Source organism: Sabethes cyaneus, chromosome 1 (assembly GCF_943734655.1).
Source record: "Sabethes cyaneus chromosome 1, idSabCyanKW18_F2, whole genome shotgun sequence".
Classification (NCBI taxonomy): Eukaryota; Metazoa; Arthropoda; class Insecta; order Diptera; family Culicidae; genus Sabethes; species Sabethes cyaneus.
Window position 1 is genome coordinate 76,112,639 of NC_071353.1, and position 14,742 is coordinate 76,127,380.

General features: G+C 38.1%; 1 protein-coding gene across 1 annotated transcript in view; it reads right to left on the reverse strand.

Annotated features, from left to right (window-relative positions):
- Window positions 1-1,860: 1,860 nt before the first annotated feature.
- Window positions 1,861-14,742, reverse strand: part of LOC128737876 (uncharacterized) — a 48,358-nt gene continuing 35,476 nt past the window's right edge. The window contains exon 5 of the mRNA XM_053832621.1: window positions 1,861-2,127. Within this exon, the coding sequence (XP_053688596.1) occupies window positions 2,006-2,127 (122 nt within the window). The 3' untranslated portion in view covers window positions 1,861-2,005. The remainder of the gene's footprint in view (window positions 2,128-14,742) is intronic.

Here is a 14,742-nt window from a genome sequence, read left to right on the forward strand (position 1 = left end):
TCATAAAGATGAGTTCATTGCATCAGGAATACTTTTTGTGCATGGCATTAGTTACTATCCCTATAAATTGATTTACACGAATACGACGAGAATTTACACGAATCTATTGGCGATGCAGCTGAAGCGACTACAATTTAAAGCAACTGTAGGAAAATGCGTGCGTGTGACTATTGTGTCGACTATGAATAACCAGTGTTGGGCACCGTTAATCCGCTAACCGACCAATCGCGAAACGCTAATTTAGAAACTCAGACTAGCCGAATTATTGCTGATCCATAATTCCAAATGAAGTGCCGTTGTTTATTTTAAAATTGATAAACTGTAAAGCATTTTATTCATTATAATAGGTTTTGATCCAAGTTTCATTAAGAAAAGCCGTGTAATATATATAAATTAGTAATAATTTGTACAGTGATAGATTACAATGCAAGTTGTAGCGATATGTTTAAAAATAAACAGTGAAAATAATAAAAAGTGAAAAATAAAAAGTGATAAAAATAAACAGTGAATTTTCAGTTTGCGATTAGTAATTTGCGAAATTTCCACGATTATCGAAATTGTTAGCGAATTAGCGGTGCCCAACACTGCGAATAACATACCAAAATCTAAAGGGCTATGAAATTGACAATATCTAATGTAAACTAATACTAATGCGCAGGATTGCAAAAAGATAACCCAACAAATATTTTGGTTGTAAAACAGCTTATCAAACGATTGTTTCTCAGCTCAGCTATATACCAGTTGAATATCCTTTTTATTCTTTTTTTCGTGTTATCCAGCTGGTCATAGCATATACTGCCCATAAATGAAAAATTGGCTAATATGCCATTTTTTCCAAAATTGAGATCATAATATCACATGATAGCATACACTCCAACCAATGTTCCCACGGAAGCCGATTGTAAAAAAATGTATTTTTGGAGGCACAGGACGTGAAACAATTTTGGCTAATATCCAAAATAAATGAGAAGTGGGCTAATATCCATAATGATTTCAAACCGCATGCACAGCAACCGATGTGTTCTTATTTCGCATTTTTCCATCACATATTAAAACTGATCATGTGGTGTGGTGGTTTCAGACGTAAGGTTAGCAATCGCAAGATTTTTGGATCGAATCGTGTTATTTTTTCACATTTCATCTTTTTTTACAATCTAGACGGCAGGATTCGCAGCTTCCATTAATGACGGCGCATGGAGTAGCTGCTTCTTCCTTCTGGCTTCAAGCGCTTGAAGCACACGCTTCGTTGGCAACTTCTCCGGGGTGCACGGATTACTTGTTTCGTCATCCACTTCGTCTTCACTTGTGCTTCCGTACTATTTTAGGTAGTTTAAAGCCATTTTGTAGACTCACTAACACGAGATAATTCACAACGTATGGACGTTAGCCAAATTTGCTTTCGAATTGTAAACTCTACTTGTGTTTATAAATGAAAAATTGGCTACTGCGTTAAAAACGTCCGGCCGAGGGAATTTGGCCACATCTATCGCTGTTTAAACTCAACGGTGTGGCTTCGGCGTGTATGAGGGGTAATATGCACATTAAACAGGTTGCCATTACCGCGTAAACATCTTTTGCAGACATAAGTAATAAAATGGCATTTTTCTCAAGTTCATGTCGGTGGCATATTAGCCAATTTTTCATTTATGGGCCGTACAACACTCTATACTGGGCCATTTTGTGTTGTCATCATCAGAGTATCAGGGAGACCTCAAATAACAATTATATATTAGTTGAATAAGCTACTGTTACAAAAATGTTTGTTTGGGAAGCCATCGGAGCGTCATCAATCTTCAAATACAATTGTGTAACTTTTATAAAACAAGCTTTTTTTCAACAAAATTTATGCGATGAATAATGAGTTTAACTTTAAATTCAACGTATTTCAGAGTTTCCTTTATTTTTAGTTAGATCCTGGTTATTAAAATTCACAAAAGTTAACATCAATATATCATTATTCAGAAATATATTTAGAGCTAATAAGCAACGTAACTTTTAGATAGACTTACGAAATGTTCTGTCTTACTAGCTGTTTTAATCGTCTCTCCTGCAATCTTTTCAGAGCATCTTGACGCTTTTGTTCAATTTCCTCCTTAGTACATCTACGAATCGGGTGCTGCATGGAAGCTAAGAATATAATTAACTATTTTAGTTGCTATATAAACAAGAGATATTTGAAAAAAGGCATTTCTATTATTTATGTTTAAGCTGTAAATAATTATTTACATCCCAGCTAGCACCATGCTTACTATGGGCTCCACAAGCAATTGCGGTCGAGCAGAATAAGTCCCCGTACAAAGTGCACCCTGTACAAGACGCTTATTAGACCGGTTGTTCTCAACGGGCATGAAACATGGACAATGCTCGAGGAGGACCTGCGAGTGCTCGGAGTTTTCGAACGACGAGTGCTAAGAACGATTTTCGACGGCGTACAGGAGAACGGAGTATAGAGGCGGAGGATGAACCATGAACTCGCACAGCTCTATGGCGAACCCAGTATCCAGAAGGTGGCTAAAGCTGGACGGATGCGATGGGCAGGGCATGTTGCAAGAATGCCGGACAACTACCCTGCAAAGATGGTGTTCGCCTCAAATCCGGTAGGAACAAGACGACCAGGAGCGCAGCGAGCAAGATGGTTAGACCAGATAGAGCGAGATTTGGCGGAGAGTACTCGGTGTCCGAGGAATTGGAGAGCGGTAGTCCTCAACCGAGTTACATGGAGAAATTTTGTTCAACAGGCTTTGTCTTAGGACGGCAAGCCACCTAAGTAAGTAAGTAAGCTAGCACCAAATCGTACATCAACGTACGAAATTTATCGTAATAAATTTGGAATCGTAACTAAAGCAAAATAAAATGCGCCCAAGTTGACTATCAATCGTATATAGTGATAACTGTCACACATACGATTTTCAAAATTGTATAGCAGTACGGAACAGTACGGAAAGAATCATTCTCCAGAAAACCAATGCTCAGAAAGTATTAAATTCCAGAAAACCAATTCCCAGAAAGTATTAAATTCCAGAAAACCGATTCCCAGAAAGTAATATTTACCAGAAAGCTATTGACAAGAAAGAACCAATATCCAGAAAAATATTTAACGAGTAATCCGAAATGAGTAAGTAAATTACACTTCTTTTTTTCGCGAATGGGTTACGCTCGTTACAAGATGTGGCACCTATTTTAGTAGCAAACGTTTCCTATGATTCAGGGCGAGACGGCCGTAGGCCGCGAGTGTTTGCCGGCGACCCGCCGTCGGAAGCGCCGGCCACCTCTCCGCCGGCCAGAAATCACCTCTATTTAGGTGCATGCGTTTTTCTAGGTTTACTGACTAGTAGGAGTTATCCCTTAGTTGAGTCCGAACGAGCGATAGCGAGTAAGGTCAGCACATAATTATCCAACAATTGAGTAGGCCGAAAGTTGTGAATGGTTTCTATGGTAAAGCAAAGCCTAGGTGCTACATTTCGTTATCGAAACTTGACCTTCTGTTTTTTTATACGACAGACTTCGCAGCCAGCTGTTAGAGTGCAGGACAATTGCAGGGCCAGTTGCTACGATTCTATTGACTCTAACAGCCTCTCCCAGTCGAGATTCGATTCGATTAGCTTCATTCCAACTAAATGGAAAAGGTAAATGGCACTCCTTATAACTGCGCTCAATTTTGCCAGGAGCTCCATTTTTCATCACTCTTCTCAAAACATTAATGTTCTTCCGCTTATTTTTAAGCTAAACAAGAATTGAATAGTATTTCATAGAATAAATTGAGCATTTTTCAGTACAACTCAAATTTATTACGTATTTGTGACATTTTTTTCGGAAATTTCCAGAGTTGTTTACGTCTGGATGTAAACAACACGACATTTCAAAACCCCACTGACATTAGTTTGACTGCCGGATTATCGAGTCAAAATTCGTTAATCCGGCCATGAATTTGTCGGATTAGCGGGTTGGAACTGTATTCCATAACTCACAAGATACTACTTTACGACTTAACTGATTCTTGGGAATTTGTTAATAGTTTATAATCTATAAAGAATTATAAATTATAAAATTTATAAAGAAATATATAAATTATTTATAATAATTTATATAGAAATTTTATTCGAAAATCAGACTTTCAGAAAAACTAAGAAGGTTAAAGTCCTACACCTTGCTCCCAATTGTGCGCATCGCATATTTTAAATAAAAATTGAAATATTCTCTAATTAAGAACTAAATGTATACATATTTTGCGATAAAAATTCATCGGAAATCGGAAAGTTTTAACTGAAATGCGGGGTGCGTAGAATTAGGCGCGCTTACGGTAACTGTTATTTCGCGGATTTCGTCTTCAGGAATATATAATTATTTCTGGGGAATAGTATTCTGGCGATTAGTTTCTTCTGGAGAATAGCATTCTGGCAATTAGTACTTTCTAGATATTAATTTTCTGGGGATTAATGCTTTCTGGTCAATGGTTTTCTGGTTATTGGTGCTTTCCGGAGTTTGGTTTTCTAGGAAAAAAGCTTCGGCGTTTTATTTCCTGGGGAATAGTTTTCCGGGAATTGTTATACAATCAGTACGGATATGCCAGTTTTGTGCATCATATGATATATAAGTTATTAGCATACATATCTGTACGCAATGCTGATTTTTGACTTTTATATATGTACTAGCTGACCCGACAAACTTCGTATTGCCACAAACTGTGTTGTACATAAAACCTTAATCTCGGATGACCTTTATCACAATCTCGAGTTTTGCAAGTTTCTGAGGAGTTCATGGGTGTTTTAATATGCAAATTTTCCTCACAGTAAAATAGAAAACAACTCCCCCCATTGCTTAGCCTGATAAAATAAAGCGGATAGTATTTAAATATTCGCCATCATTACAAACCATAACCCGGTTGACGGTTGACCATAACGCGGAATATAGAGTTTCGCAGAATACCATTTCGCGAAAAATCTTACGCGGGATGTACCATTTCACGCAAAATCTTTTCGTAGAAAGTACCATTTCGCAGGGGTGACCCAACTGGAAAAAAGTAATAGAGGCTGGTAGATCTAGGAAAATAAATAAACCTAGATAGAGGTGATCTCTGCGGGGGGCTCCCCCCCCCCCCCCGCAGTGGCCGGCGCATCCAGACGACAGGTCGTCAGCAACACTCGCAGCCTGTGTCCGTCTCGCCCTGAATCATTTAATGTTGCTATTGATAGTTACTGGTGGTCTTGTTATCGACTAATGTTTTATGAGAGTCTAAAATTTCTCGAGTTCGATTAGTTTTTGAGTTACGCAAAAATTTCTGTTTTATTTGTATGAGAGTCGTTATCCCCCTCCCACAGGGGTGATGGTTCTCAAACCATCATAAAAAAATTCCTGCCTCTAAAACCCCCCACATGCCAAATTTGGTTCCATTTGCTTGATTAGTTCTGGAGTTATGAGGAAATTTGTATTTCATTTGTATGGGAGCCCCCCTCCTAAAAATGTAAGGGGTCCTAATTCATCATAGAAAAAATTATTGCCTCCAAAAACACCCACATGTCAAATATGGTTCCATTTGATTGATTATTTCTCGAGTTATGAGGAAATTTGTATTTCATTTGCATGAAAGCCCCCCTCCCCTCTTAAAGGGGAGAGGAGTCATAATTCAGACAGACAGACAGAAATCTATTTTTATAGGTATAGATAAAAATGCTAGCTGGGATGTAGCAACATATACATTGTAACAATATTAAAATTATAAATTGTGTTTCAAATGTGTAGTATTATTTAGGTTACGTTATGTATAGGGAAAGTAGTCAACACCGAGACATGCAGGAATAATGAGACGACGGGAATAGCTTTGCCAAAAGAATTCAAGATTCATGGTATTTTCAGACACGCAGAAAAATGATGATAGTAAGAAACAACAATATCTGTTGTTGAGTTTAACCTGTATTATATTTTTGAATCAAAAAAATATTTTTTAAACTGAATTCATACTTCTTTTGTTACTATTAGAACGTTAATAAACCCAAAACTACTTATTTTTTATAGAAGCTGGTTATTTTTAGAAATAATAAAGATTATTGTGAACTAAAGGTCAACCAGTTGAAATCAAAAATATATCTGGGTAAGCCGTGAATCTACAATATTTTTTGTTGAATTTATACAGATCCTTTTGCATTTACATATTATTTTTCTGTGTGTAGAAAGTAAAGTTAGTGAACCTACATAGCACGATGTATAGGAACAAAAATTTAATTTCTGCAGCAATCATTTTTGGGACCGCCAAAGTTAATTTTACTGTAATTATTTTCAGGTGATTTTCTACAATAAAATGCATATTAATTCAAAATCCAAGTCCAAATTAAATTTACCCATGGTACCACATAGTAATAAGAGTTAATAATAAAAAAATATGACGAGCATGCGTCTGGTACTGGCGTTGCATATTTGCCAACGAAAAATTTGCGTTTTCGTCACTAAACGAGAATGACATTAGCTGGGGCTCGTATGTATAGGGTTCAGGTGGGAGCGAAGATTGGAAGAGATGATCCGAGAGTGGAATTTGATGTTGTTGATATTATTCTTACTGTAAAAAGCTTCAGTGAGGGTCACAGCTAACGAAACGTGGTGGTGACTACCGAGGCAATTCGTCTGCGCAAGGAACCGGTGGGAACCCAGGTAGTAACTATAAGACTTCCACTGGTAGACGGAAATGCAGCCTTGAAAGTGGCTAAGCTGAAGGTGGGATGGTCCGTATGCCCACTTAGCGTGTTCCAGCAGCCGGAGGCCTGCTTCCGGTGCTTTAAGAGAGGGCAAGTCTTGGAGCTGTAAGGGTCCAGACCGAAGCCGCTTGCGTAGGAGAAGTGGCGGTACGGGCCATATAGCGAGGGACTGTACTGCGCCACCCAAGTGCCTGATATGTACCGGCCAACGGGACGCTAAGCACGCAACAGGAGACCCAAAGTACCCGACAGGCGCGCTGGCGACTAAAACACGGGCGTAGTGTAGGTAACGCAACTGAACTTAAATCACTGCTACGCGGCCCAGCAGCTGTTGTACCAAGTAGTTACTGAGTCGTTGACGGACATTGCAATCATCTCGGACCCATACCGCATCCCTGCCGGAAACGGTAACTAGGTGTCGGATAGGTCCGGGACGGCGGCTATATGGACGACAAGCAGATTCCCGGTTCAAGAAGTTGTGTCAACTGCAGACGAGGGATTTGCGGTTGCCTAAGTGGATGGAGTGTTCTACTGCAGCTGTTATGCTCCGCCGAGTTGGTCTATCGAGCAGTTTACGCGGATGGTAGACCGAGTATCACTTGTGCTGACTGGTCTTAGGCCGTTGGTTATGGCGGGCGACTTTAACGCTAGGGCGGTAGAGTGGGGAAGTCGCCGCACGAACCATAAGGGTCGGATTCTGCTTGAAGCTCTAGCAAAGCTCAACGTAGATCTGGTCAACGTCGGCACCACAAGTACCTTCAGTAGGAACGGTGCGGAGTCTATAATCGACGTGACATTCGGCAGTCCTGGTCTGATAGGAGACTGGAGGGTAGACAAATGGCTACACTCACAGTGATCATCAGATCAGATCAGTCGGTCAGATAACGAGGCGGCAGGCGGCGAGTAGAACCGACACTCCAACCACCCGTGGATGGAGGACATCATACTTCGATCCCGAAGTATTTGTGGAAGCGATCCGAAGAGAGTGCGGTGACCGCGGTATACCCGATCCGAACGCTGATCATTTGGTTGAGCTACTGTCGCGAGCATGTGACGCTACCATGCCTAGGAAAGGTCGACCTAGGTATGGCAGGTCACCGGCTTACTGGTGGATAGATGAAATTACGGAACTCCGCGGAGCGTGCTTTCGTGCGAGGAGAATTATGCAAAGAGCTCGTTCGGACGAAGGCAGGGCTGAATGTCGAGTAGCACTTGCTGCTGCACGCGCAGCGCTTAGGAGTGGGATAAAAGCTAGTAAACGAGCCTGTTTTGAAAGGTTATGTGCTAGTGCCAATGCGAACCCGTGGGGTGATGCCTACAGGGTAGTAATGGCAAAGACCAAGGGCGTGATGGCGCCCTCAGAGCATTCGCCAGAGATGCTGGAGCAGATCATAGAGGGCCTCTTTCCGCGCCATGACCCAAGGCCCTGGCCCCAGGCCGCTGAGTCGTCGCATGTTACACATTTAATGTGATTGCTACATAACCTACCGGTAAAATATTAATGTAACAATGCTACCATTTTTTTATTTAAATGTTACGTCAAATTTTGATAACTTTGTAACATTACAATGTTACTTAACAGCAGCATTGTGTTACTTTCAGTGTTGACCGGGTAATTACTATATATAGTTTCCTTGTGTAATGTTACAAAGTTATCAAAATTTGATGTAACATTAAAATAAAAAATGGTAGCATTGTTACATTAAAATGTTACCTGTAGGTTATGTAGCAATAACATTAAATGTGTAACATTACAACTTTTATCGAAATTTGACGTAACACTTAAATGAAAAAATGGTAGCATTGTTACGTTAAAATGTTACCTGTAGTTTGTAATGTAACAAACTTAATGTTACTGTTACATAACCTACAGGTAACATTTTAACGTAACAATGCTACCATTTTTTTTATTTAAATGTTACGTCAAATTTTGATAACTTTGTAACATTACAATGTTACTTCTGTGTTACTTAACAGTAACATTGTGTTACTTTCAGTGTTGAACACCGTGTGTTCACCACAGAGGTGCTGGACAAAAGGAGACTGCAAACCCTCCTTATTAAGCTAGCGACATGGGTTGGGTTATTTTGAGACACAAATTGTGCCTCTTCCTTCGTCTACTGTAGAACCACCGACCGAGAAGTTTAATGTAACTTTGTTTTTACTGGCGGGACGACGACACTATGCAGGTCCTTGCGACTTACAAGGCACTGTGTGTGACGTTTGATACTTACCAAATGAAACTGGTACTGGTATATCGATACTTGATATTTTTTTTTGAAACGATAGTTTTTAAAAATTGAAGGAGGGACGGTAGGGGAAAGTAATGAAATTTTTTTTGGAAAAGGAGGGGAAAGAGTGGAAAAGAAGGGGGGGGGGGTAATAGGTAGCTACGCTTAACAAGTTGTCCTATCTTTCGTCCAATGCTTGTTAAGCGACAACGACAACTTGTTAAGCGTAGCTACCTATTACCCCCCCTTCCTTTCCACTCTTTCCCCTCCTTTACCAAAAAATTTTCTTTACTTTCCCGTTCCGTCCCTCCATCAATTGTAAAAACCAGGGGGGTGGCGTCAAGCGTAAATTTCGTACCTAGCATCGAAATCATCATCCCCATAAAAAATTCCTCCTATTTAGTATTTGCAGTAGTATTTCAAAAACAATAATCCCAGTTCTTCTAATGTTCGTTCTTCATAAAAACACAAATACTCAATAGTAAAAAGTATTCAGTCTATTCGTAATAAGCTAACCAAACTTGTTTTGTTTGAAGGTCATTGATAATTGTCGTAATGAATTTTTATTGTAATTAATTAAAACAAGCTTAAAGTTTCACAAGCGGTTTAGTTTTATATGTAAGTCAAATTTTTTCTTCGCTGTTATTTCAATTTCTAACCAATAGGCGAGCTCGAGCAAAACTAATAGCAACCGTTCGCTACCTGGTTGTGATTATTGGAACTACAAAAAAAGTACAATTCCCAAAATGCTTGCTGGTACCTATATGGAACTCGACTTTAAATGTAATATTTTATTGAATTACCAACAGTGGGAATGATGAAAATGGATAATAAAGGTAAGAAAAAGTATTACCTTTCACTTGATATATATTGTTTCTGTTTCGGGAGATTATTAGAGCTTCGCAAGTGTATTTATGTTTAGGAACTGATAGGTTATATGTTTGGTTCTTGGCGCAGATTATGCTAATCACGAAAAAAAAATTTGAAAACACATTGGAAAACACTGAAGACTGAAAATAATTGGTGATTCTCTATCCAGGATATGTAAACTTTACATCTGACTCTATGTACTTTTGTTTCATGCGGTACAAAATCAAACATTAACATTTTTCTGTCATAAAGTTAATACATTCGAATATTTTCACTTGCCTTAACGTAAATAAACAAATTTCTTCCAATATTTCGCTATCTAAAATCCTGACAATTCAAAGGGTTAATCAAAAACTGCATTTTATTTCAGCTTTTTTCAAAAATGTATGGAGTTTGACAGGGATTTTACTTTTCATCACTTTTTTTATGCAGCGCCTCTAAGCGGGATAGCTTGTCAAAAACGCCTATTAAAAAAAACGCCTTAATTGAAAGTAAAAAAATTATAAAAATATTGCAAAAATTTCTTGGTCACTCTAATTTGGAAAAAATGGTAACCCTAAGAGCCAAATTTTTGGTGCATGTTAGTAACGCATCGAATATATGGAGTTTGACAAGCACTCCATAGCCCTGGTAAAAACCATCGTTTCAAAAAAATATTAATATTAATGCCTGACCGCATTTCAAGGTCAAACACTAAAACACGAGTTTGGTCAATATCGATACTTGTCAAACTGTACCAAAATCTGCAAAAATAACGGAATATTCAAAGTTTCCACCACTATAGGTACTACCACAACTACTCGAGCATCTACCCTACATGAATTAAAAGGAATCGAATAATAAATGATTTGGAATCTAAATGTACTTTTTATTTGTCGATTATTTAAAGAACAAAGATTGGTGACGGAGGCCGAATATATGTAAAGTCTCGAAAATACTAGGCGAATTGACTATGTAGCTGCTAGCAAATGCGCTTGCAAGCTAATCGTAAACTGCGTGAGTTTATGATCAGCTTTTAAGAGCACTTGCTAGCAGTTAGTCATACATACTGTACATACATTCTGGTGGCAAGTATTATTGAGGTGTCACAGTTAAGTATTTTTTGTGACGTTACAAAAACATTTATATTGTTACATAACAGAAATAATAGGATTGTTACATAACAATGGCAATAATGTAACGTAACGTTACATTGCTTTAATGTTATTGCAATGTTACATAAACATTATCGCAATGTTACATTGTAATGTAAATTTGGGTAATGTAAATTATGTAAAAAAGTGGGAAATTTCAACCATCCTGTTACTCTCAGGTTACATAACTACAACCTCACATCATAAACATTATCGCAATGTTACATTGTAATGTAACAATGTTACGTAAAAAAGTGGGAAATTTCAACCATCCTGTTACTCTCAGGTTACGTAACTTCAACGTCACATCATAACACAGTTACGTAACAAGCTGGTTAATGTTATGTAACAATGTTGACCGGGTTGGCCATTAAAGCGGCTATGTTAGAGGCTCCCGAGTTATTCGGGACAGTAATGAGTAGATGGCTGGAAACTGGTCACTTCTCGGACAGATGGAAGCGACAGAACCTCGTGCTGTTGCCGAAGCCGGGAAAACCTCCGGGTGTCCCCACGTCATATAGGCCGATCTGTCTGCTCGATACCGCCGGCAAGATGCTGGAGAGAGTTATCCTTAACAGACTCGTACAGTACACGGAGGGTACAAACGGTCTGTCAAGGAATCAATTCGGCTTCCGAAAAGGTAAATCTACGGTGGATGCCATCTTGTCTGTCACTAAGACAGCCGAGGTGGCAATCCAGCGCAAGAGGACAGGTATCCGCTATTGTGCAGTTGTTACGCTTGACGTGAGAAATGCGTTTAATAGCGCTAGCTGGGACTCCATAGCCAACTCACTTCCGAAAGTCCAAGTGCCGGTGTCGCTGTACAGGATTCTGGAAAATTATTTCCAGAATCGTGTGCTATGCTACAACACAGAGGAGGGTGCGAAGTGCGTTCCAATCACCGCAGTGGTTCAGCAAGGTTCCATACTGTGCCCGGTGTTGTGGAACGTCATGTATGATGAGGTGTTGAAGCTAGTGATGTCCGAAATTTTCAATTATTCGATTACCGATTAATCGGCGAGCGTTGTCTGCACTATTCGATTAATTCAACTATTCGTACTAGTGGTATTCGATTAGAAATATTCGAATACTTTTTTCATTAATTCGATTAATCGAACGATTATGAACGATTAGCGGGCATTATTCGGGGATTATTCGCATTCATACTATTTCCTTTGAACTATTCGATTAATTCAACTACTCGTGCTGGCAGTATTCGATTAAAAATTATCCGAATATTTTTAAAGTTATTCGATTAGTTGAATTAATCGAACGATTAACGGACATCACTAGTTGAAGCTAAAGTTCCCGGTAGGGGTGGTGATAGTTGGCTTTGCGGACGACATCACCTTGAAAGTCTACGGTGAATCTATCAGAGAAGTTGAGTTGACGGCTGCCCACTCTATAAGCATTGTTGAAGATTGGATGCGATCCAGCAAACTGGAGCTAGCGCATCATAAAACGGAGGTTATCGTGGTGAAGGCTTTCACAGCTATTTCGGCATTGTCTCGTATAATGTCTAATAGTTCTGCGGTATAGCGGTATAGCAGCAAGAGAAGGCTATTAGCCAACGTGGTCCAGTCCATACTCAGGTATGGCGGACCGGTGTGGTCATCGGCGTTAGGTACCAAAAGCTATCTAGCCAAGCTGGAAAGCACCTATAGTCGGGTTAGCAACATAAGGCTGAAAATCACAAGGCTGAAACACGAAAGGCTGAAATTCGAAAAGCTGAAAACGAAGTAACGCCTACATAAGACTGAAAGGACAAAAGGCTGAAACCTCGTAAGGCTGAATGTTCGAAAGGCTGAATAACGAATAGCTGAAACTTAGAATAAACAATGTGTACGTAATGCTAAAGGCAGAAATTTCAGAATTTTTCGCATTTCGATGTTTATGTGCCAAACACATATCTTTGTATACGCACAAAATTTGCACATAATAAAATGCGAATAATTTACATGTGTACTTCTGAGCGGATTTTGATTATACGAGCCACATGAAGATCATATGAAACTTCGCTTTAATCATGTGCAGAATATTTTGAGTGCGCTTGATTGTAAAATATCAGTAGGTATTTTAACCGCAATGTGCATAACATTATAAGTTATTTTCTAAGCAATCGTGGCAATATTGTGCATTAGAAAAGTTTTTTTTAACTTTTCAAGGACTGAGAAAAAAAAAACTTTCTGGTAGTAAAAAAATCGAATTTTTTCCGGCAGCGAAATTATTCGATAGGGCAAAATATGATTGTTTAGCAAAATCATTGAAAACAAATAAATCGTTTGAGAAACCCCACAAGCGCTATTTGATATGAGTCAATTTTCATGAGTTTTCGGCATTTTTTGATTCCCGGGGATACATCTTCTCTCAAATACTGCAAAAAGGTTAATTCCATAAATCCCTTTTAGTTGAGGTTGGGAACATTTTAAAAAAATCAAGTTTTTGTTATTTTCCTATACTGCCGCTGGAAGCATATCTGTCCCATGTTACAAAACACGAAAATGAGAAAATCGCACTCAAAGTTGAAAAACTGATTTTTCTAAAATTACTTAGTTTTGATGTAATTATTTGTCCCTCTTTGAGAGAATGTTGAAAAACTTCACTAAATTTTGTATACAACTTGAAAACATTTTATATGAAAAGGTATATGCAGCGAGACAAATATGCGTCCATTTTTCCAGTGGGACAAATTGTCCTCAAATTTTTTCGAGTTTTTCTTGTATAAACACCATGTTTTCGATTCATATTCTAAAAATACATATATAATTATAAAGTTAGATAACAAAATGTCGAAAATGGCAAAATGTAACATGGGACAATTATGCTTCCACCGGCAGTATACATTTGTGTCAAAACCACATATGGGCGTGGGGTTTCTCAAACAAATGATTCAATTGTAATTATAGGTTTACTAGTTTTACAGTTTTCTGCAAAATGTATTCTTTATTTTCGATTCGAAAATTCGAAAAAGCGAGGTTTAGAGAACTATAAAAGAAGAAATAAAAGAAGGGACTCAAGAAAGTCATTTTATTGTTTGATCTCCTTAGCATCTCATGTGTTCTTGTATCAATAGGTGAACAAAAGCTTCATTCGACAAGTAGTTGGCGCCGCGGTAAAAATGATGATATTTTTATTTAAAACTGTCAAAACACATAGAAAACTAAAATCATCAGAAGCGAATTTGAATTTTTTTTAAAAATACGCTCTTTGGAATCAATCAGATATTATGGTTGGGTTAGAAAATAACATATATACTTATTATAATTTTTATTTGCCTGCATCTTGTTTAAAACTATTGAAATTTTATTACATAATAAATACTTAACAATAAGGACATTAATTCAGCATGCTTTGGATGAAATATTGTTATAATTTTGTTTAAAACCATTAAAATTACCTTAAACAATTAAGTAGAACACTTTCATGAATATATCTGGATCTAAATTTTTCGGTCCCGCACCTATAAACATAACCATACACACCTAAACTAAATCCGGATCTCAATTTACTTGTCCTAAGTACACATTTCATTTGCAACCACCAGTGCGCTAGATAGTAAATAAGATTTCTAACCCGCTGCTGAAAATTTAATGTTCGCAATATTCATTTTACTGAGATTTAAATAAGAAACGTTTTCATTTGTATATCCGTCCAGCGAAAAATTGTAACTGATCATCATTTTCCTAGTTCGGACAACCAAATGTAGGAGTCGCATGGGCTTCATTAGTTTTGCGTTTATTCGCCTATCGATGTTATTTCATGCATACCTAAATCACACAGATAATTTAGATGAAATGGTATAAATTTAAAACGTGTTTAAAG